This window comes from Artibeus jamaicensis, unplaced genomic scaffold (assembly GCF_021234435.1).
Source record: "Artibeus jamaicensis isolate MK-2021 breed Jamaican fruit bat unplaced genomic scaffold, CSHL_Jam_final contig_1410, whole genome shotgun sequence".
Taxonomy (NCBI): Eukaryota; Metazoa; Chordata; class Mammalia; order Chiroptera; family Phyllostomidae; genus Artibeus; species Artibeus jamaicensis.
Window position 1 is genome coordinate 364483 of NW_026521281.1, and position 22529 is coordinate 387011.

General features: G+C 47.5%; 2 protein-coding genes across 5 annotated transcripts; one reads left to right on the forward strand and one right to left on the reverse strand.

Annotated features, from left to right (window-relative positions):
* Positions 1-2: 2 nt before the first annotated feature.
* Positions 3-14292, forward strand: RIBC1 (RIB43A domain with coiled-coils 1). 3 transcript variants are annotated; one of them, XM_037153723.2, is made up of 8 exons: positions 3-135; positions 449-563; positions 5388-5504; positions 6775-6856; positions 7097-7408; positions 12997-13115; positions 13540-13931; positions 14044-14292. In XM_037153723.2, exons 3-8 carry the CDS (start codon positions 5388-5390, stop codon positions 14120-14122), a joined length of 1101 nt encoding a protein of 366 aa, XP_037009618.2. In that variant the 5' UTR covers positions 3-135; positions 449-563; the 3' UTR covers positions 14123-14292. The 3 variants fall into 3 exon arrangements, with proteins under 3 accessions (XP_037009618.2, XP_037009620.2, XP_037009619.2); XM_037153725.2 differs by lacking the exons at positions 3-135; positions 449-563; positions 6775-6856 and having other exon boundaries at positions 5428-5504; XM_037153724.2 differs by lacking the exons at positions 3-135; positions 449-563; positions 5388-5504 and having other exon boundaries at positions 5519-6856; positions 7061-7408.
* Positions 14293-14434: 142 nt separating this feature from the next.
* On the reverse strand, positions 14435-16764 carry HSD17B10 (hydroxysteroid 17-beta dehydrogenase 10). Of its 2 annotated transcripts, none has more exons than XM_037153728.2 (6): positions 16657-16764; positions 16143-16307; positions 15409-15573; positions 15152-15280; positions 14961-15069; positions 14435-14767 (listed from the first exon to the last, which is right to left on the reverse strand). In XM_037153728.2, exons 1-6 carry the CDS (start codon positions 16681-16683, stop codon positions 14577-14579), a joined length of 786 nt encoding a protein of 261 aa, XP_037009623.2. In that variant the 5' UTR covers positions 16684-16764; the 3' UTR covers positions 14435-14576. The 2 variants fall into 2 exon arrangements, with proteins under 2 accessions (XP_037009623.2, XP_037009622.2); XM_037153727.2 differs by lacking the exon at positions 16657-16764 and adding an exon at positions 16542-16623.
* Positions 16765-22529: the final 5765 nt, after the last annotated feature.

Sequence of the window (22529 nt, forward strand, 5' to 3'; positions counted from 1 at the left end):
TCTACCGAGCGAGTCGCAAAGGTAGTGGTTCCCGGAGGACTGAGACGGTTTGGAAATCCCCTGAAACCGACCTGATCGGAGCTCACGCTGAGAAGTCAGAATTAACAAGATTATGCCCTCCTGGGCAGGAGGAAGGTGGGAGATCGGATGTATCTATAGCCTAGCGGGTTAGAAGGTTCAAGCAAGAACAGGACAGGGAATACACCGTAGGGAGCGAAGCGCTGTATGGGAAGGAGGAGCCAGAGCGGGGATTCGGAGTTAGGTGAGCTCAAACCTTGCTGTGGGTGGAGGCGGAGTGGGGTGAAGTTGAAGGTGGAATGGGTGTGAAGGGGGAATGAGGTGTGAAGAGAGATGAGGGTACTCTGGAGCCACAGTGATAGGGGCTGGGGAAAGCTATGGCCAGAGGTTCTGTCTCTATCCTCTGCCTCCCTCCTGTTCCTCCAAGCAGAGTTCAGAGGCTGACGCTGTAGCACAAGAGCGGTGGTGGACCTGAGCCACCTGTTGGCTACTTTAACCTAGATCCCAACTAGGAGCTTCAAGCCTGGGACTCCTTGCTGAAAAAGGTATTTTGTATGAACCCTTGGGAGTCAGGATCCCTAAGCCAATGTTCTCCACCTTAAACCGTTATTCTTCTTCCCTTCTCCCCATTCCTATTTCTTCATGCCTCACCCCCATGCCATTCCCTCCTCTCCATCCCCCCTAGGGCTACCCCATCCCCTTGCTCTCCCCCTCCCTCTTCTCTCTCTGCTCCCTGTCTTCCACCCCTGTCAACCCCCCTGCTGCCCTGCCCCCCTTCCTCTTTGCATCTCTGCCCCCACACCCTCCCTGTCCCTTTCCCCTCTCCGTCCCCCATCTTTTATACACCTCTTCCCAATCCCTTCATCCCCCTATTACCTTATACCTGTCATTACTAAGGCCATGGCCTTGGCAGTTCAAGAAGCTTCAAATGCCTGCAGAATCTTCTCTTTCAGTGACCTTATATTGTGGTGATGGACAGAATGAACAGGCTGCAGTTGGTGCTTAGGCTTAGACATGGAAAGGGCCTGGTGGTTGCCATTGTATTCCTGTAGTTATTTTTTAAATGATGTCTGGAGGCTCATAATAGTCTTAAAGTCTTAGGATTTCCTTAAAGTCCAGGAAAGTGAAAAGGCTTAGTCGACGGAACCTAGCAGAGGAGTCATAAATGAAGTTCAACTTGGAGAAACAGTCACCATCAGGCTGAGGGGATAAAATGACCAAAGGACAGCAATCTGTAAGAAAATGCAGCTTGCAGGGGAAAAATCATACAGAGTCCTACCTCTCGAACAAAATGCAATTCCAGAAGTGTTAAAAACTTAAATGAGAAAGTCAAGACTTTAGAAATTTTAGAATATATGGGAGAATATCTTTATGATCTCAGGGGATTTCTTAAATAATAAAAGCTATTGTCAAGTAATAATCAAGTGAAAAGACCAGCCACAAATTGAAGAGGTTTGCCACATGTAAACTTAAGAAATGATTTGTGAGTAGAATACATAAGTAATTCCTAAAATTAAGAAAAGGGCAAACAATCTGATTTTTTGTTGTTGTTGAACAAAAGGTATGGATGGGCACTTCAGAGAAAAATAAACAAACATAGCCAAAACACACATGAAAAGATGTGCAACCTCATTATCAATAAGGGAAATTCCAATTCAAATTGATAATTATAATTTTATACTCACAAATGGGCAAAAATTAAAAAGTCTGCAGTACCAAGTGTTGGTGAAGATGTGGGGTGCCTGGAGTTTTTCTACACAGCAGTAAAGGGGTAAGTTGGTACAATCTCCTTGGAGAAATAAGTTAGCATTATCTTGTAAAGTTAAACATTCTTTGAGCGCTAGGATTCAGCACTTCCACTCCTGGGTATATGCTAAAGAAACTTCCCACCTGTGTATATGGTCTCTTTTAACCTACAGGTTACTCCTCCCTCTTTTTCTCTTGCAATCAAAAAAATAAACTATGTTGTTTGTACCACAGAGTCCTGGTCTCTCTTGAACCCACTTCAATCAGACAACTCTACCTGCAGTACTACCAAAACTGTTCTTGTCACGGTCATCAGCAATGCTCACGTTACTAAATTGATCAGTCCTTAATCCTCCTCTTAACCTATCATCAGTTGCCCACTCTTTCCCCTCAAAATCACTCTCTTCACTTGGCTTCTTTGACACCACACTCCTGGTTTTTCTCCCACCTCACTGGCCATTCCTCCTTAGCTTACAGTGCTGGTCTTCCTCTCCCTGTCTCCCCTGGGACATTCTTAACCATCTACTCTCACTCCCTTAGAGGAGGTCTCTTACAGCCTTACAGCCGTATAGCTTTAAATTCCTTTGTATCGGTTGGGATAGGCTAAGTTATGCTGAGGTTACAAACAACCCCCAAATCTCAGCAGCTTATAAAAACACGTTTATTTCTTCTGCTTCTTGTCCACTGTGGGTTGGCTGCATCTCTGCAAGACATCGTCATCCCAGTGATCCAGGCCAAAGGAGTGGCCCTTACCTGGAACACTGCCAGTTTTAGAGCAGCAAGTGAAGAGAAAAAGTAGTTATCACCTAACGGCTCTTAGTTCTGCTTGGCAATGACACATGTCAATTCTCACACTGGAGAGGGCAAGGCAAGTCGCGTGGCTAACCTTGAGGGCAGTGAGATAGCATGTATAATCCTTCTATAGGCCCAAACCTTAAAGTTATTCTTTTCACTGCCCTCACACTGCGCATTCAGTCCACCAGAAAGTCTTGTCAGCTCTGCCGTCAAAATATATCCAGAACCTGACCACTTACCACCGCTGCTATTACCAACCTGGTGTGAGTCACCATCATCTCTTGCCCTGACAACTGCATATATCTTTCTGACTGGTCTCCTGGCTTCTAGCCTGGCCTCCCTTACCCCAAGTCTATTCTTTTTTTTTTTAATTTTATTTATTTATCTTTAGAGGGGAAGGGAAGGAGAGAGGGAGAGAAACATCAATGTATGGTTGCCTTTTGTGCGTCCCCTGCTGGGAACTGACCTGCAGGGAACCAGCCTGCAACCCCTGTCTGTGCCCTGACTGGGATTCAAACCGCGATTGTCTGGTTCGCAGGCCCGCGCTCAATCCACTGAGCTACACCAGCCAGGGCTCCAAGTCTATTCTTAACACAGCAATCAGAATTGTCCTTTAAAAGTCAAAGGCAAAACACATCACTCCTAGTGCTCAAAATCCTCCAGTGGCTGCCCACTTCTCTCTGAGTAAAAGCCACGGTCCTTACAATGGTCTGCAAATTCTCTTTCTAATGACATTTCCTCCTACCTCTCCTTCGCTCACACACTTGCCTCCTGCTGTTCCCTTGTTTCTTGTGTCCATCTTAAAGCCTTTGCACTTGCTGTTTCCTCTGCCTGGAGTGCCATCCTCCTAGATACCTGCATAGATGACTCCCTCACCTTCAAGGATTCACTCAGCTATTACCTGCTTAGTTATGCCTCCCCCGACTTCCATATTTAAAATGGAGACATCCCCTATTTCCTTGGCGCTTTCGTTTCCCGTTATCCTCTCTATATTTTTCCCATAGTACTTATATCATCATCTTACAAACTATTTAATGTACTATTTATCGTATTGTGTGCCCACCTGCAGTAGAAAATAACCTCCACAAGAACTCAGATTTTTATCACTTATCCCTTGATGTCTCCCAATGCTTAAAAGAGTGTCTGACAGGAGGCACTCCACAGATATTTGTGCAATGACAGAATGAATGTGAATGAGAAAAGCAAGGTATAGAACAATATATACTGCATGATAATTTTTTTAGATTAAAAAAATTTTATCTTTAGAGGGGAAGGGAAGGAGAGAGGGAGAGAAATATCAGTGTATGGTTGCCTCTCATGTGTCCCCTGCTGGGAACTGGCCTGCAACCCAGGCATGTGCCCTGACTGGGAATCGAACCGCGATCCTTTGGTTCCCAGGCCTGCGCTCAATCCACTGAGCTACACCAGCCAGGGCACTGCATGACAATTTTATAAAATTCCAAGACTAGAAAATATTTTAAGATAGTATTCAGGGAATGGTATACGTAGTATATTAATGCATATTAGTAAGGGAATTGTAACATCTTGGAAAATGGTTATCTCTCAGGGTAATGATGAGGGAGAAGAATTGCAAGATGCTTAATAGTATTGTTCGTGTTCTACTAAGTTGGACAGTTGGTACATGGGTCTCTATCATGCTTCCTAACTTAAATACAGGTATGTGTGTGTATCTATACAGGAGTATATATGGGGACACGCCTCTATGTAAGTAATATATACACTCTTGTACATATATGCATATACATATATATACATATATACACATATACATATATGTATATGTGTATATACATATATATATACACACATACAGGGATGTATATACATATAGCAACACAAATATATATACATATATATTCTTTTATGTATCTAATATTTTACAGTTACAAAATGGTTTTTTGGAACAGGTGAGAACTAGCTGTAGGGGGAGCTGGGGAATGGCGTTGCAACCAGGAGAAGGCCCTGCGGTAGGAGCAGTTGTTTTATGGAGGACTTGATACCAGTGTGCCCGGAGCACTGGTGGCAAGGGAGCGGCACGAGATGAGCTGGAGAGGGGTGCAGGAACCGGCTCTTGAAAGCGCACCATCGGGAGTCTGGATCTGGTTCTAAGTGCGATGGGAAGGTAGTGGAGGGCTTTAAGCAGGTGAGAGACATAAGATTTATGTTTGCACAAGTGTTTTTGGCTGTGGCTTTGGATGGCTCCCCATGCCAAAAGTGGGCTCCCCAAAATATGAATGAACACAGACACGATTAAGCCCTCTAGCCTTTCATTTGACTACAGAATAATGAAAGTAAATAAGGAATAGTGGTGCCGTTTCCTAAAGTGAGGAAAAGCTAATAAAGCATAATGTGAAAGGGGGAGTGTCACGCATGAGTTTGAGGCTTGGAAAGGCAAGCAGGGATCAGATCATGGAGACATCCTTATAAATTAGCAGATGGAGGTTAGACTTTATCTTGTAGACACTGGGAAGCCATTTGCTTTAAAGCTGTTTGTTAAAGGTTTTAAGCTGGCGGGGGAGGGCATGGTGAGATTCACTTTTAGAAGGCTCTCTCTGGTAGCCAGTGCAGAGAAAGAAATAGGGTAACATTGGAGCAAGGGAGGCCGGTGAAGCTCCTGGAAATACTGCCTGGCACCAGATGGTGAGGCCTGAATTAGGGCAGTGACAGCAGAGATGGAAGACACTAACATGAGGTGTAACAGGAAGTAAAATCATTGGGAATCAATTAACTAGTGAGAGACTGTGGGCCGAAAGGAATGGGAGCCGGGTATGGCACTGATGGCCCATCCCACCTCACCCATTCTCCAGATGTTTAACCTAAACCTGGCACCAGATCCCAAGGAGGTGGCAGCCATTGAGGCTAGAAGAAATCGAGAAAAAGAGCGACAAAACCGATTCTTTGATGTTCGGACCCGAGTCATAGGGGTGAGTGAGGAGCGAGGACTTTCTTGGGACCCAGAACCACGTCACTTTTGCACCGGAAGAGGAGCATAGCAGTGCCTGTTAGAGCCCCTTTCTGATTTGAGCATGCCGTGGGGCTGGAAAGGAATGGGGGGAGGCACCCACCCCCAGGTGTGGGAAGGGCCTGGGAAGGAGATTGGGACTGCCGAGGAAGAGACTGGGGGAAGAGGGGCTGGTGACAGCTGACCTGCTCCAGTCAGTTTGGGGCCAAAAGAAATGTAAAGGATGTTTGGTACGGCATATGCCTAAACTCTCTGGAAGGCTAGAGAAGAATCCGTTAACCAGGCTGAAGGACAGAGATGGGAGGGACGCTGATTCTTCACTAAACTGTATTCCCTTTTGCCTGATTTTGAAACGTTTTAGATGAATGAATTATAATCAAAATAGAAAATATGGATAGTTTAAGAAAAACATGGACTGCCGGGTGGGGTGGCTAAAGGGAGGATGCAGTCTGGGATTCCGGGAAAGACCCCAGATTGTGCTCCAGGGCCATGCCTGCTGTTCACTACATGGGTGGCTTTGGATGAGTCACATGTCTTTTCTGAGAGCTCCAAGCTCCTCCTCGGTTAAATGAGGCTAAAGGAAACATTGAGGGATTCACTTGTGGTGGCAGCTGTGGAAACCAGAGCATGGTGCCTGATACATGTAAGCAGTTGGCTGCGGGATGAGTGGCATGACTGAGATCCAGTTGGCAGGTGTTTCCTAGGGCCGGCTCCGTGTCAAGCACTGGGATGTACAGCAGGGATGCAAAGTTAAGGCCCCATCTTGGCCCTTACTGGGCTCACAGTCTGACAGAGGAGATCATCAGCAAAGGCAAACTTCAATATAATGTGGACGGTGGGTCCCCGGGCCTGTGGGAGTGGCACCTGTCAGAGGCCTCAGAAAAGTGAAGCCTGAGCTTGACAGATGAATAGGACTTTCAGTAAAGACGGGAGGAGGAGTGTTCCAAGTGGAAGGAATGGCTAGAGCAAAAACTGTGCGAAACAGCATAAGACATGCAGGAAACTGTAAGCACAGAGCCCCTGAGGGTGGGAGAAGGGAAGGGGGTACTGAGATGAGGTTGGAATATGAGGCAGAAGCTGGACCACTGAGGGGCTGACAGATCATGCTGATGGTGGAACATCATGCAGTAGACACTGGGGCTCTATAGGAGGATTTCGAAGCAGGATTTCTGAGCAGTTTAAGGTCTGCTGCTGGGCCTCTACCATGATTTAGCACATTTCTTTGGGATCAGGTGGATGTTAGAGCGCTGAACAGCCAGGTGCAAGAGCAGAAGCTTCGGGAGGAAACAGAGCGGAGCCAGGAGGCAGCTTACGGTAAAAGCCCAAGGCCAGAGGCCTGCCAGGGAGGGTAATGCACAGAACCGGGTGGACTGAGGTAGGGCCGTTCTGCCTCAGAGCGGGGCCTGAGGCCTGGTGTGTGGTGGAACAAACCAGAAGGGCCTTACGAGCAGAGGCTCAACTGAGTGGGCTCTGTCTGTCCCATGGGGCCTTCTCCAAGTTCCTGCCCACCACTCCCAGGTGCCAACTAGGTGCACTTTCACTTTGACCTGGTAGCCCGGATGCTAGAGAAGACAGAGGAAACACGAAAATATTGGCTGCCCCCAAAAGTCCAGGAGTTTCCAGAACAGGAGCAGCAGCTCACGAAGATGCATGAATTTGGCCTTTGGGATCCCGACCAACCATGGAAGGGGTATTCGGCCTGTTGTGGTGACAGTAAGCCCCAATGTGGCCCAGCCAGCATGCAGTGCCTCTCTAGGGAGGACCTGGACAGGACCACGTGCCGGAGAATGCAGCAGGAGTTCAGGCACAGCCTGGGGAAGCAGGTGATGGAGCAACAGCAAGCCAGGGCTGAGGAAATCAGTGCAGGTAAGGAGACGCGCCCTGCAGGCTGAGACCTGAAGCCTGGTACAGAGTTGTCCTGGGTCAGGTACAGCAGCTAGGAGCCCAGAACTGTGGGGGGAGGTCCGGCTACCCATAGGGCTGCTGCCGAAAAGACTGATCAGAGCCCAAACTTCCCTGCCTTTCTTCAGTAAGGACAGTGTAGCCATTGGTCCCCAATGCCATTACATGGAGGTGGCAGTACAGTGACAGACCTAATAGCTCTGCTATTTACTAGCTGGTTTGGGCGAATGAATTCTCCTCTCTGGGCTTCAGTTACCTCATCTTTTTTTTTTTTCTTTTAAAGAAGTAATTTTTATTTATTTATTAATTTATCTGTAGAGGGGAAGGAAAGAGGGAGAGAAACATGAATGTATGGTTGCCTCTAGTGTGTCCCCTGCCGGGAACTGGCCTGCAGGGAACTGGCTTGCAACCGAGGCATGTGCCCTGACTGGGAATGGAACCGCGATCCTCTGGTTCACAGGCCTGCGCTCAATTCACTGAGCTACACCAGCCAGGGCTACATTTTTAAAATGGGAATAATCATACCACATAGAGCTCATGAGAATGAAATGAGATTCTGCTCTGGGAAGCACAGTCTGTAGCACTGGAGCTGTGCATGGTCTGGTAATCTAGAGTACACAAACCAGTGTTAGTGCAGCCCAGGGTTGAGGATTTGGAGGATGAGAAAACTTAACACCAAACTAAGCAATTATGACCTTATCGCATAGGCAGTGAGTGTTTACTTAAGGCTTTTCAGTCGGTACTCAATAACTAGCAACACTGACATTACTGTGACATTGTCTGCGACTCCTCTTCCATTAGAGTAAGCCTCTTGAGGACTATTTCTTTTCTTTTTAAAGAGTTTATTTATTTATTTTTAGAGAGGTGGAAGGGAGGGAGAAAGAGGGAGAGAAACATCAATGTGTACTTGCCTCTTCCACCCCCCTACTGGGGCCCTGGCCCGCAACCCAGGCACGTGCCCTCACCAGAAAGGGAACCAGCAACCCTTTGGTTCGCAGGCCGGCATTCAATCCACTGAGCCATTCCAGGCAGGGCAAGAACTATTTATCTACCAGCACTGCTCGCCTTTCAAATCACCCCACTTCTAGCACCCTGCCCTCCAGAAGCCCACAGAACTATGCCTCCCAGAAAATCGGTTTAGAGTAAGAGGAAAAGAGACACGCAGATGCCATGCGTCAGCAGGTATTTGTGCTTTGATGCTGTGTTAGGTTCTCTGACAGGGACTGTGACAGATGTGCGCACAGAACATGGAAGGGACACCAACACGGAAGTGGTAAATTCTTACAAGGAAAGGGAAGGCAGGGTAGGGGGGTGGCACAGGTCAGCTGTGAGGAACCAATTTTAGAAAGTTGGATACTATTTTGCCAGGATGGCGAGAAGCCCTTCTCGGCAGAGGGGAAGCAAGAGAAAGAGCACCGGGGCAGTGAGTGGTCTGGGAGTTTTAAGATACACACTTTCGTGTTAGTGGAGCCCAGGGTTGAGGACTCGGAGGAAGAGAAAATGGGTAAAAGCCTTCTACACCCGAGTGAGGAACCGTGACCTTATTGTGTAGGCAGTGGGTCACCACTTAAGGGTTTTAAGCTGAGGAGTGACAAGACCATTTCAATACTCAGCAAATACTGAGCTATGGACTTTGCGACTGGCACAGTGAACAAAACAGAGAAATCCTTGCTGCTGTGGAGTTCGCACTCTAATGGGGACAGAGAGACCATAAAGACAATAAAAGAGTGAAGTACATAAGGTGGTTGCTAGGGAGAAAAAGACCATTGCTAGGGAGAAAAATAACACACAGGAGGGTAATGGGGACTTTTGGAGAGGGTGCACAGTTGCAATTTTAAATAAGGAAAACCTCACTGAGATAACATTTGAAAACAGTTCTAAAGATGAGTGAGCAGCACAAACATCTGAGGGAAGAGCTGTCCAGGTAGAGGAAACAGCTAGTGAAAAAGGCCCTGAGGCAGGAGAGAGGATGTCTAGAATGTCTGAGGAAGGGCGATGACGCCAGAGTAGCTGCAGTAGAGTGAGGGGAAGAGTGGTAGAAAGTGAGGTCAGGGAGGTGACAGGGGCAGATCAAGTAGGCCTTCTGGGCCATAATGAGGACTTCAGCTTTTACTAGGAGCCACTGGAGGGTTTGGAGCATTGAAGTCACATGTTTGTGTTTTTGACAGATAATTCTGTCAGCCACTGTAGAGACTGGATTAGAGGCGGTTAGACTAGAGGCAGGGAGATCAAGCAGACTACTGCAGCCAAGAGGTGGTGGCTGACAAACAGCAATGTAGCTGTATGATCCTAAAGTTCCAGGGCCAGTCTGGGCTGCAGGGAGAGATCTGGGACCACGATGGGAGGGGCGTGTGTGTACAGATGAGTAGAATGCTAAGCCTGGAACCTAGGAAAAGAGTGAGCAAATGGTGCACTCTGGAAGAACAAAGACCAAAGCTGTCTATTTTTAAGATTTTTTTTTTTTTTAGAAGGGAGAAGGGAAAGAAAAATAGAGGGAGAGAAACATCAATGTGTGGTTGCCTCTCGAATACCCCCTACTGGGCACCTGGCCTGCTACCCAAGCCTCTGCTCTAGACTGGGAATCAAGCCAGTGATTCTTTGGTTCACAGGCTGGCACTTAATCCACTGGGCCACACCAGCCAGGGCCAAAGATGTCTTGTTAGCCACTACAACCCCAGTGACTTATACAGGGCCTGGTACATAGTAGATGGAATGAGTAGAGGAAAGGGAGCCTATAATAAAGACTGAGAAGGGATCAGGGAGGTAGGAAAAAGATGCATAAAATAACAACAATAATAATAGCAAACCTTTATTGAGCATTTTCTGTGCACCAGATATTGTGCTAAACTTTTTACCATGTATGTAACTCATTGAATCATCACAACAGCCCTGTGGTGCAATTACTGCTATTATCCCCACTGTCAGCAGAAGAAACTGAAGAACATAGATACTTAGTAACTTGGTATAGCTCGTGGGTGATGGAAATGGGAAGTGGCACCTCAGAGGTCAAGAGAGGAAGTTCAGAGAGGGAGCTGTCAATAATGTCAGTTACCTGAAGCAGTTCAGATAGGAACGGAGACCTACGTATCAGTTTGGAAAGTAGGAGCAGTGGGTGATTTCTGTCAGAGCAGCAGACAGGCATGGGAAAAAACGGAGCTGGGCACAGACACAGCACCGTGCTGAGTGAGGGGTCGTGAAGTGGGTTGGAGGGAGCATGGGCTGATTCTTCCAGAGACCTGGATTCAAATCGCAACCTGCTGCTTGCCACCTGTGTGACTTTGGGTATTTTTACTTTGCCTCTGACCTCTCTGTGTCCCCATCTGAAAAATGAGGCCGATCCTTTCCTCTTTGGGTTGTTGTGAAGAGTGAAATAAACAGTACCCCCCCTATTTCCTCTTCCCCCTATCCCCAGCCCTCCAGTCTCTGAAGTCCGTGCCACAGTACCTCTTGAAAGCCAAGCCTTTAGCCTGTGCTCCAGACGCCATTGGCCCCGCCCCGCCCCCAGGGGCTGTGCTCTGCAACATATCCGCTTCCCTGTGTTCTAACACTTCCCCTTCCACTCAGGCTGTAAACAAGCTTAAGTGTAAACCACTTAAAGAAACAAAAGCCTCCCTCCACCCCGTGATTCTGCTAGAATCTGTGAGCTAGCTGCCTGCCTTTACAACCGTACCTTTTTTTTTTTTTTACAACCATACCCTTTAAAACACTCTGCTTCCACTTGTCTCTTAATTTCCCAGTCACACCTCAAGCCTCTCAGAGCTCCTCTCCCCACACAACCTCACTGCCAGTACTCTTACAAAAACCACCAAGGCCCCTGTTATTTTCAGGCCCAAGTGGCTCTGTTTACTTTTCTCCTTGACTAGATCTTTCTTGCTACACTTGACCCTAGTTACATCTTCCTTCTTGAACCTCTCTCTTCCTCGGCTTCAGTGACAGCACACTCTGCTCGCAGCTCTCGGACCATCCTTCTCTGTCTGCCTTTTGTGAGTTCCTCTGCTTTCTACTCTTTCCCTCTTGAGACTCCGTCCCTAACACACTGCTCTCCCTACCCTGCATACTTACCCCAGATGTCCTCTGCCCTCATTCTGGTTTCAGCTGCCATGTCATCACTTCTGTCCTGACTCTAACTGCAGAATCACATATCCAGATGCCTGCCTACCACCTCTAACTCAGCTTCCTAAAACACAGTTCATCAGTGCCCCTTAACCTGCTCTTCATTCTCTATCTTCTGCTTGTGGTGGTGGCCACACCACGAACCCAGTCGTCTAAGCCAGCACCCTGAGAAGCACCCGAGTCTCCTCTCCCTCACTCCCTCATCCAAGTCCTATTGATGTAACCTCCCATATTTCCCCTCCAGCCTTTCCAGCACTCGTCTAGTTTGAATCCTCCCAACTGGCCTGCTGCCTGGCCTCTAAGATGGGTTCCCTATCTCCACTGTGTCCCACCAGGAGCTTTCTGAAATGCAAATCTAACCAGTTCACCTCCTTGGTTAAAATCCTCCCACGTTCCCCACCACCCTCTGGTGAAGTTTCTGGCCCTTATTGTGGCCCCTGCAAAACTCTCTAGCCACTTGCATTTTATGTGCCATAGTAGGTGCTCAATAAATATTTGTCGAATGAATTCATTGAGCACCAACCACGTGCCAGGCTCTGACCTAGGTGCTAGCACTTGGTAGTGAATGAGAGGGACAAAAACCCTGCCCTCACGAACGTTACCTTCTAGTGAGGAGAGAGACAGGAAATAGTCAAAATAATTTTAAATGTAGCATATACTGGATGGTTACAAATGCTAGAGAGAAAAATCAGGGGAGATAAATGTTGGAGGCAGGCAGGCTGCAATTTTAAATAGGAGAGAAAGGGAAGGCCTTACTGAAACAGTAACATTTGAGCAAAGACCCGAGGGAAGCAGGAAAGCTGAGCCAAGAGTAGGAAGAGTGTCTGGCATGTTCCAGAGCAAGACCAGTGTGGCTTGATTCAGTGTCAGTTCCTATGCTCATGTTATGCCTGTGGCCTAGAATACTCTTTGCTCTTTCTGCCCATATGCAACATGCACTTCAAGGATCGCCTCCTCCTGGAAGCCTATTTTCACCCACTACCTAAAGCTCTCATAATGCCCTGTATCACTGACCTTACCACACTGTAGTATGATGATCTCCATTTGACCCATCCCCCCCACTAGACAGAGAATCTCTGAGAAAAGGATCTAATTTTGCGGTGTCCTCAGAATCCAACACATGGCTCTTAGACTGAGGCTCAGAGAGACGGAATTATTTCCCTAATGTCACACAGCTCAGAAGCAACAGAGCTGGCATTGGGACCCAGGTCCACTAGAGGCATCTTTCGGTCAGGCACCTGAGAAGTTCTGGTTACTGCCACTTTGGCTAGCCTCACCCCTACAGAGTAACACTTTCTGCATCCCTACATTAGAATACTGCCCCCACTCCGACACATACATACACACACTCCAACAATACTCATTGAACACACAGCTACATTAGTGAACCAGGAATGGAACAGGCCAATACAGTGCCCCGGCCACATTTCTCTATGTAGATGAGCTCAGAGACAAGCTGCGCCTAGCCATGGACACGCGGGCCGCCCAGCTGGCCAAGCTGGAGGAGTCCTATTGCAAAGCCATGAGGTATGCCGTGGCCAACGCCAACAGAGTCCAGGTAGGCCTAAGCCATCCAGTGTTCTGGGCTCTCCCTAATCCCCTGAACAAAGTCATGGGAACCTCAGCCACATCTTTCCCCTCACAATTCTCAAATCGACACCAGCCTCTCATCTACCCGGTGACTTCCTCATTTACTCAATGGCCCTCTTAGGGTAGAAGATACCATTCCCCACCTTCAGACTGAGGATGACTTGAGAACAGAATAGTACTCTCCTTTCCCCAGCTGCTCAATCTAAAGGCTTCCAGAGGCAGGGAAGTTCTGTCTATTCCACCCCTTCCCCAGCTTAGGTCATCCAAGGGCCATGTAGTATCTCCCTTCTGTCCATGACATGGAGGACAGGAGGGCCATGTCTCCCCCTCCCGTGACTAAAGAGTTCCCTGAGGTTGGGCACCCAAATATTCACATTCGGGGATCCCACCAGGCAGCTGCGCAGGCTGAGCGGAAGCGCCAAGAGCGTCAGCGTGAACAGGCTGCCAGCCTCAAGGACACCCGGCACCAGGTCAACAGCAGCCTCCTGACTGGGAAACACATCCCCCACCCCGCTGAGGCTCCCTCCCAGGTCCTGCCCCATTCCTGGAAGGGCATGACTCCAGAGCCTGGAACTACCATCAAGAAATCCCAGGAGACCCAACGTCATGAAAAGGAGGCACAGCGCCAGGCCGAAAAAGCACTGGAAGCCAAATGGGGAAGCCAGACCGTTAACCTGGCCCAAGCAGCCTTGGAGCTAGAAGAGCAGGAGAAGGAACTGTGTGCTCAATTCCAGAGGGGGCTGGGCTCCTTCAACCAGCAGCTGGCTCAGGAGCAAAGAGTCCAGTAAGTTCTAGGGGTGCCCAGCAGGAATGACTGCCAACGGGTGGGGAGGAATGGTGAGGACCAGGGAAAGAGGGAAAAACCCACCAGTTAAACTTCTGGACTTCTTTCACAGGCAGAATTACCTGAATTCAATAATCTACACCAATCAACCTATGGCCTATTACCTACAGTTCAACACCAGCAGTCGCTGAGCTCAAGATGGTTGTCTCTTCCTCCCTCCACCCCCATCTAACTCACAGAAGCTACAGAGTCTAAGAAGAAAATGTTACAGACCCTCCTGACCACAATCCATTCCCCAGAGATAGCTGAGCCAGTACACCCACCTTTGAGCCTAGGTAATAAAGTTATTCACTAAAATCAAGGTCGTGTGTTGTAACAGGACACAAAGGCGTGAGGTACTGCTTTTCCTGGCCACCCCTGGGATCTGTGCATCTGACCTGTCAGTCTTCACCCATTCACCTTTCTTCCCTATGTCAGTTCTCCCAGCACACAGCACTGCCCACTTCCTGTAAAAGATACTTTATTAGGCACAGAGGATAACTAGTGGGCAGTTACAAAGTGGCTACTAGCTTCCTCCCAAACTATAGCACAGTGTGCAGGGGCGGGGGGAGAAGGCTGGAAGAGTGTTTTCTCTACCCTCTCTCTTCAAGGCTGTAGGCGGATGGCTCCATCCAGCCGGATGACCTCTCCATTGATGAATGGATTCTCGATAATGGACTGTACCAGATGACCATAATCAGCAGGGTCGCCCAGTCGCCTGGGGAAGGGCACCTGGCTGGCCAGGAAGTTGCGTACTTTCTCTGGGAGGGAGTTCAGGAGTGGGGTGTCAAATAGGCCTAGACAAAAGAGCCAGAGTCAGAGGCCCGCCCTCGCTTTCATGTTTACCCCGTCCCCCCCTTATCTTAGCCCTTGTCGCGTTTCTATGCTCAGATGCAAGGATACTTCTGCATAGGTGGTAGATACTTTCCCCTCTTCGTTGCCCATGGATCCCACCCAACCCCAGGTATGGCAGGGACAGGATATGTGTACCTGGAGCAATGGTTATCACCCGGATGCCCATGGAAGACAGATCCCGAGCGATGGGCAATGTCATGCCCACTATGCCCCCCTTGGAAGCAGAATATGCAGCTTGTCCAACCTGGAGAAAGAGTGGAGGTTGTAGGTAGGAGGGCCCCAGTTAAGTCACTGAGGAGGCATAAGCCTTGGCCCTGCTCACACACCTGGCCCTCAAAGGCAGCCACACTGGCAGTATTGATGATGACCCCACGTTGGCCTCCCTGATCTGGTTCATTCTGGCCCATCACACCAGCCACAAGGCGGATCACATTGAAGGTACCTAAGAGATTCACCTGGAGGATCAGTAGAGATATGGTTAAGGATCTGAGGCAGAGGCAGCCTGTTGTCCTCTAAAAGTTTTGGGGGCATCCACCACCAGACACCTCTTATTCTTACCCCTGGAGAACCTCTAAGGCCTTACATTGAGAACTCGCTGGAAGTCCTCCAAGGTGTGGGCCTGGTTCTTCTTTAAGTTGTATGTCTTTACGGCTACTGCAATGCCTGCACAATTGACTGCCACGTCCACACGGCCAAACTTTTCTTTTGCTAGAGTCAGGGCTGCTTGCACGTCCTTCTCGGAGGTCACCTTTAGAGGGAGAGGTGGAGAAGGTATTCATCACCCAGCACACACACACACACACACCACTAAATCTGTGGGACGGGAAGGGCAGAATTACGTAGCAAGAGGCCAGGAGAAAACTTGAGAGTGGGATAAAGCTGAAAACATTAGGGACTACAGAGCAGTGTTGCAAAATATTTTTTCAATTCTAGGCCCTCTTTTGACACATTCACATGCCAGTGGAGATTCTCAATTGCTGTGGATCAGAGCACTGTTTTGAGAATTAGTGATAGGAAGGTAGACTAGCTTTTTTGTACCCCTACTTGCTACGATGATTGCATCAAGCTTTACTGTCTGTCGTTTGTTTCATGAAGTTTTTCAACTGTGTGAATATAAAATTAGAGGGCACCATAGGAATTTTCCAACTATACATACCCTCTCCAGGAGATTCTGATACGTCTAATCCCCATCCCCACGGTTGGGAACAAAAAAGGAGACAGGTCCACCGCTCACATACACAGCACCATATGGGAGGAGGGGAACCCCGTGGGTTCCCAGACCGGAGTCCTGAGGAGAGGTGAAGTGACTCCACTTACGTCAGCTGGGGCGAAGGCGCAGTTCTTCCCTAGCTTCTTGGCCTGGACCTCCCCATCCGAGCTGGGCAGGTCCAGAAGAACAACACTGGCCCCCTTCTCCACCAGTCGCTCTGTTGTGGCCAGGCCTAAGCCCGAGGCGCCTCCGGTTATTATGGCCACTAAACCCTGTGAAGAACGCACTGTCAACAGCTACCCCGTGCAGACCCTTTCATCTGCCTGTTCTCCAGGTTTCTGCAAGGGAGGCTCCAGATCACCCCTGCAGAGTGATTCAGCTGTGCCTCCTCTCCTTATTGATGGAACCTCTAGGTTTCTCATCCCCAGATAGTCCATCCAGTCACCAACCTACAAACACGTGCAGTGAAGTTACCCTTCACCTCCCGAGTCCCATCCTCGCAATACCAGGCCTAGATACGCGTGACCATGTCTCCCGGCACCCATCTCCTCCCCTTACTTCCACGCCACAATGGTCCCAGCAAGGTAGCGGGGCAAGCCGCAGGGACAAGAGCCCAAATACCTTCAAGCTCCGGAACGCCGCAGCCATTTTTCTCAGACCCCGCCCCCTTCAGGAGCTCGCTGATTGGCGAAGCCGCGGGGCGGGGCGGGGCGTCCGAGCGTCCGCGAACTGACTGCGGACGTCCGCTGTCCGGACGGCGGGGCAGTGTTTTGTGAAGAGCCCTCAACTCAAAGAGTCGTGCCACCTGGGGAAAGAACTAAAAGGCAGCAGCACGATACCACACCCTCCACCCGGCAGTCTAGCAGGCTGGGGGATAGGCTGCCAGATCCGCGGGGAAGGGTGGTGAAGGGCAGGAGGTTGAGAGAATGTCCCTTACTCAGAAAAATGAGTCTGAGAGACTCATAAGCTAGCCTTTTTGTGTGCCACGGGGGGTGCCCAGAGGAATAATAAAGATTCATGCCTTCCAGGAGAGCACAGTTAAATTGGAAAAAATTACAGTACAGACACAGACAAAGGAAGATAAGAGAATCAGACTCTGGGACACAGACATGAATATCCAAAGATAGAGATTCTGAGAGCCACGTAGAGACGAATATGTTGAGGAATACATTGCAAGGAACACAGATGCCAGGCCAGATTACAGAGACAGGGATGTGGAAAGTCACTAACAGACACAAAAGCTAGGAGACAGACATTTGGAGACAGAGCTGATGAGAAGCACAGTCCAGAGAGGCATAAACAGAAGCAAAAACATCTTTCACCAGTTCAACCTTCGCTAATATCCTCTGTGTCTAAACTATTTTGAATCCAAAAGCCCAGATCACACATTGCAGATTGGACCTCAACCAGAGGCCGTCATTTATGAACCAGGTCTTTGGTCATCTAGAACAAGGGTCCCCAACCTCTGAGCCATGGATCTGTACTGGTCCCCACCTCTTAGGAAATGGGCAGCACAGCAGGAGGTGAGCTTGAATGTAATGGGCTTTAATCATCCAGAAACCATCCCCTGACCCCCGATCCACAGACAACTTGTCTTCCACAAAACCAGTCCCTGGTGCCAACAAGGTTGGGGACCACTGACCTAGAACATCTTTCAACCAGTCTCCCGATTAGAATCTTGAATCCACCTAATCTACCTAATCTGACTTCCTTCTATACTTTTCCCCAAACTGAGGCCTTCAAGTCATAAATCTAACTGTATATTTTCAGCCCCATTCAGCTTCCTGTTTCCTCTATCTCAACTATCTTCCCATATGCTTTCTCACCCAGGAAGACTCCCCTCTGGCCTCCTGTTTGTTGATAACCAGCACATTCATGGTTATTACACCATATGCATCAAAAGAGTTATTAGTACCAGACTTATGATCTTTCTGACAACATGAAGTCCTTCTAGCAATTTGTAGCTCCTCACCAGGCCCAATAAGTTCCAGCTGCAGTCGCCTCTTTGTGTTCATCTTTTCATTAGCTATTCCCCCTTCCTGGAATGCTCTCCCCCTGCTTTTTGCTTGACTGCCTGTCGCCATGACTTGCTTAAATGTCACCTGCCCTCCCTGACCACTCAAGCTATAGCCACCTAGTTACTATCCCGATGGATTGGAAGAGGTGATCAAGAGGATGTGACTGGCCCTGACTGGTGTAGCTCAGTGGATTGAGTGCCAGTCTGCAAACTGAAAGGCTGCTGGTTCAGTTCCCAGTCAGGGCACAGCCCTGGGTTGCAGGCCAGGTCCCCAGTTGGGCAAGTGCAAGAGACAACTGAGTGATATTTCTCTCGCACGTAGATGTTTCTCTCTGTCTCTTTGTCCCTCCCTCCCCCCCTCTAAGAATAAATAAATAGAATCTTAAATTTTTTTTTATTTTAGAGGCAACCAATCGATGTTGGTTGCCTCTAAACACATCAATATTTCTCAACACATCAATATTTCTCTTCCTCTCTCCCTCTCTTCCTCCCTCCCTTCCCCTCTAAGAACAAATATATAAAAATGTTTTTTAAGGCTTTAAAAAAAGGGGGATGTGACTGCCAGTTGTCCTGCCAGCTGGAACCAGGAAATCAAGGCCTTCTCACCCCCACCCCTATCCACTCTGCCCATCATTCCCACAGCCAGAGACATTTCAAGGACACGGCTTTGAGAGAGCAATGAGTTGCTGAGACCATCTGGACAGTATATGCAACTGAACCCTGTTAAGGCCTCTATGTAAACTTTTAAAATTCTGACGGGTAGGTGCTGAAATCTCATCTTGTGGCCACCCAAGACAAGCCTCATATGTAAATTCTCTTGCTTATTAAACCTGCCACCTCCCAATCTGGAGTGGTCTGCGCCCTTCTTCCATCTCTAATTACCCTCTATGTACGGGAGGCAGTTTGCAAACTAACACATTACATATTGGAATTTTTTGCATAGCACTTACACGTCCATAATCTTTTTTCCAAACTTGGGGCCAAATATGTTTTAGAATTCAGAATTTTTTTAATTTTGGAAAGGAACACATAAACTCCATATTATATAACTATATGCTGGATATACTCTGTATTATATAACTACAGAGAAAGGTTCAGAGCATACTTATAATGAAACATCAATATTTCTAGAGTGAAGAGTATGAAAATTTGCACTAAGTGTGAATCAAGACTATAAATAGCCTCACACTACTTCAGCTCAGGTTTAGTTACCTAATGAGTTTGGGCTCTAAGATATGAAAAAAAAAACACCTTTTGCTTTTCAGAACTTCTGACATTGTGGAATTGTGCCTAAAAGCTTTTGTGCCTTGTCTAACAGGCCTTGTGTGTGTGTGTGCGTGTGTGTGTGTGTGTGTGTAGCTCTTTTCCTGCTGGAAAGTAAGCCCATGGTAGCAGACAGCAGAGTCTTGTTCTGCTAGTTCACCTCTGGGTGACCCAATGCCAAGAACACTGACTGCATGTACCAGTACAAATGCATGCATGAATGAATGAGTCAATCAACCAATCAGTCTTGAATTTGCAGGCCCGGCCTCATAATTCCTTCACCTATTCAACTTCAGGGCCCTCCACTTTTACCACCTCTGTCTAGGCCACATTATTATTAACCTTGTCATGGCTTGGAATGACTCCCCAAGTCCCTGGCACCCACATACCACTGTCTCTCCCCCCGACTGTGTTCTCTCACTCATCTTGGGTCTCCTCCCCATTACCACTTCTCTTATCTCCTTGAAGCCTGTGGGTCTTTCTATCTTCTTCCAGCCTAGTGACCTCTTTCTACTTTTCTCTTGGCCAGAGTAGAACCTCTCTCTCTCATTTCCCCTCTCTCTTTACCTGTTCTCACCACACTCTCAACCCATTTACCCCTTGGCCTTCTACAAATTGAAGTCCTTGACATTTTAGCACAGGCCCTAAAGTTAGAAGGCCTGGCTTTGAATCTCAAATCCATCATTTCCTAGCTGAATGACCTTGGGCAAGTTACTTAACCGTTGTGCCTCAGTTTCCTCTTCTATAAAATGGGTATAATAAAAGCACCTACCTTGTAGAGATGTTAGGAATAAATGAGTTAACATACTCTCTCTATATATATAGTATGTTAAATTAAATAAATATATATATATTTAATTTTTTTAAGAATTGAGGTATATATATATATATATATATATATATATATTTTTTTTTTTTTTAAAGATACTTTGAACAGTACCTGGCCTTTAGCAGGAGCTTTGTAAATGTAAGCCACTGTTACTCTTTGGAGCAGTGTCTCCTAGACTTTTTTTGTGTTGTGGACAGCTCTGTAGTGGTCTGATGAAATCTTAAGGAACCCCTTCCCAGATCAATGAATGTGTAAGATAAACAGATTATAAAAGAAATACAATTGTTGAAATAATAAGAAATATATCTGTCATGTAGTATTATAATATATGTGCTTCTTTATCAATATATTAAACACCAAGCTATACCTGGCTAGCATGGCTCAGTGGATTGAGTGCTGGACTGCAAAGTAAAGGGTCGCTGGTTTGATTCCCAGTCAGGGCACATTCCTGGATTGCAGGCCAGGTCCCTGGTAGGGGGTACATAGGAGGCAACCACACATTGATGTTTCTTTCCTCTCTTTCTCCCTCCCTTCTCCTCTGTCTAAAAATAAATAAGATCTTTAAAAAATAAAATAATGATATTATTTTGAGAGATCTGCAACAACCATGATAAGGTATGAAAATCTTATTTCTGTTGGTGACAAAGCCACAGGGACTGCTATACTACTTTAGCTTGTCACCTACATCCCCTGGAAGGACGTTCCTGTTACTGATAGTGAAAATTAAGATGCAGTTTCCTGCCTCCATCATCCAAGTCCATGGGCTCCTTAAATTCTCTCTATAGACTCCAGAGGGGCTGTGGACCCTTGGTTAAGAACCTCTGTGTTTAGAGCAAACGGAGGCCATTAAGTGAATGCTTTCTCTCTTGTCACCTGCAATGTTCTCTAGGCCACACTCTCCCTGGGTTTGAAAGAGAGGTCTTGTTTGGGGCTTGCCCTTCTCACTGGGCTCTGGGTCCCAGCCCCTCCCACTTCCCTGGGGATTTGTTACATTGAGTACCCACTGTCTTTATTGTTTGCACCTCTGTCTCAAGATCATTAGAAAATGGGGAGTAGATGGAACTCAACATTTGCACACAATGAACATTCATCAGTTTAGGTACTTGAGGGTCAGAGGTGAGCAAAGGGACATGTCAGGGACACCAGAGACAGCCACATTCAGCACTCACCTCACAATCCCCAAGGGCACTAGCCCCACCAGGAGATGAGAAAAGCACAGAGGTAGTCTTTACTCCTGAGAGATAAAGAGATAACTGTTACAAACCGTGTGGAGACTTGCAGTTACCCCTGCAAAGACCAAGTTGCACTGGTTCTGGCAGGCTCTGAGATGGCCAAATGATGGATATGGAGAGGATCCAAATGTGTGCCTGCAATTTCCGAGTGAGTTGGGGCACAATTTGAATGAATGATTTAAGCACTGAAGCAGCGTGCAGGACATGAGAATGGCTGTGGCCAGCCTCTGAGAGTGTGCTAGCTGAGTGTCTACCACCTGAATTAATGGGGCTGATATGTGAATGAGTCTGTGTGATACTGGCTTAAGGTCATGATGACTAGCATTGCCAAATCAATGGCATTGTCCAGCCTTTGTGTACTCAGAACTTTCTAGCTGTGTTTGAAATGGCTGAACACTTCCTCCTCCTACAAACACCCCTTGGCTTCCATGACACCTCATTTTCCTGATTCCTCTTATTTCCCTGACTTGCTCCTTCTTGGTCTCCTCCCTGGGTTTCTTTTCTCCTGCTCCTTCACCATTAATCTCCTGGTTTCAATACTGCCTCTCAGTTGAGGACTTCCCGATCTCTACCTCCAGCTCACCTCATCACTGAACATCAGAATGAGATAGCCAATTATTTGCTAGCTCCCTATACCAGGTGGCTCTTAGGCAGTCAAACACGTCTTAAATTAAACTCAACCATTACCCCCTACACTTGCTCTGTCTCAGTTGGTAGCAATATTACCTTCATAGACTCCAAAGCCAGACCCTGGGACTAATGCCCTTTCCACTCCATCTAATCAGTCACCAAGTCCTCTTGACTTCTTAAGTCCTACATACTTCTTTTTTTTTCCAGGATATTTTCTATTATTTTTCATTATGTTTTATTAATTATGCTATTACAGTTGTTCAGATTTCACCCCCTTTACTTCCCCCCACCCAGCACCCCCACTCCCTCAAGCAATCCCCCACCATTGTTCACATCCTTGGGTCATGCATGTAAGTTCTTTGGCTACTCCATTTCCTATACTATACTTTACATCCCCACGGCTATTCTGCAACTACCTCTTTGTACTTCTTAACCCCCTCACCTCCTCACCCGTTCATCTACTCTACTGTTGTTTTCCTGTAAATTATTCTTTATTTCGATTGGCATGTCCTTCATTTCTGAC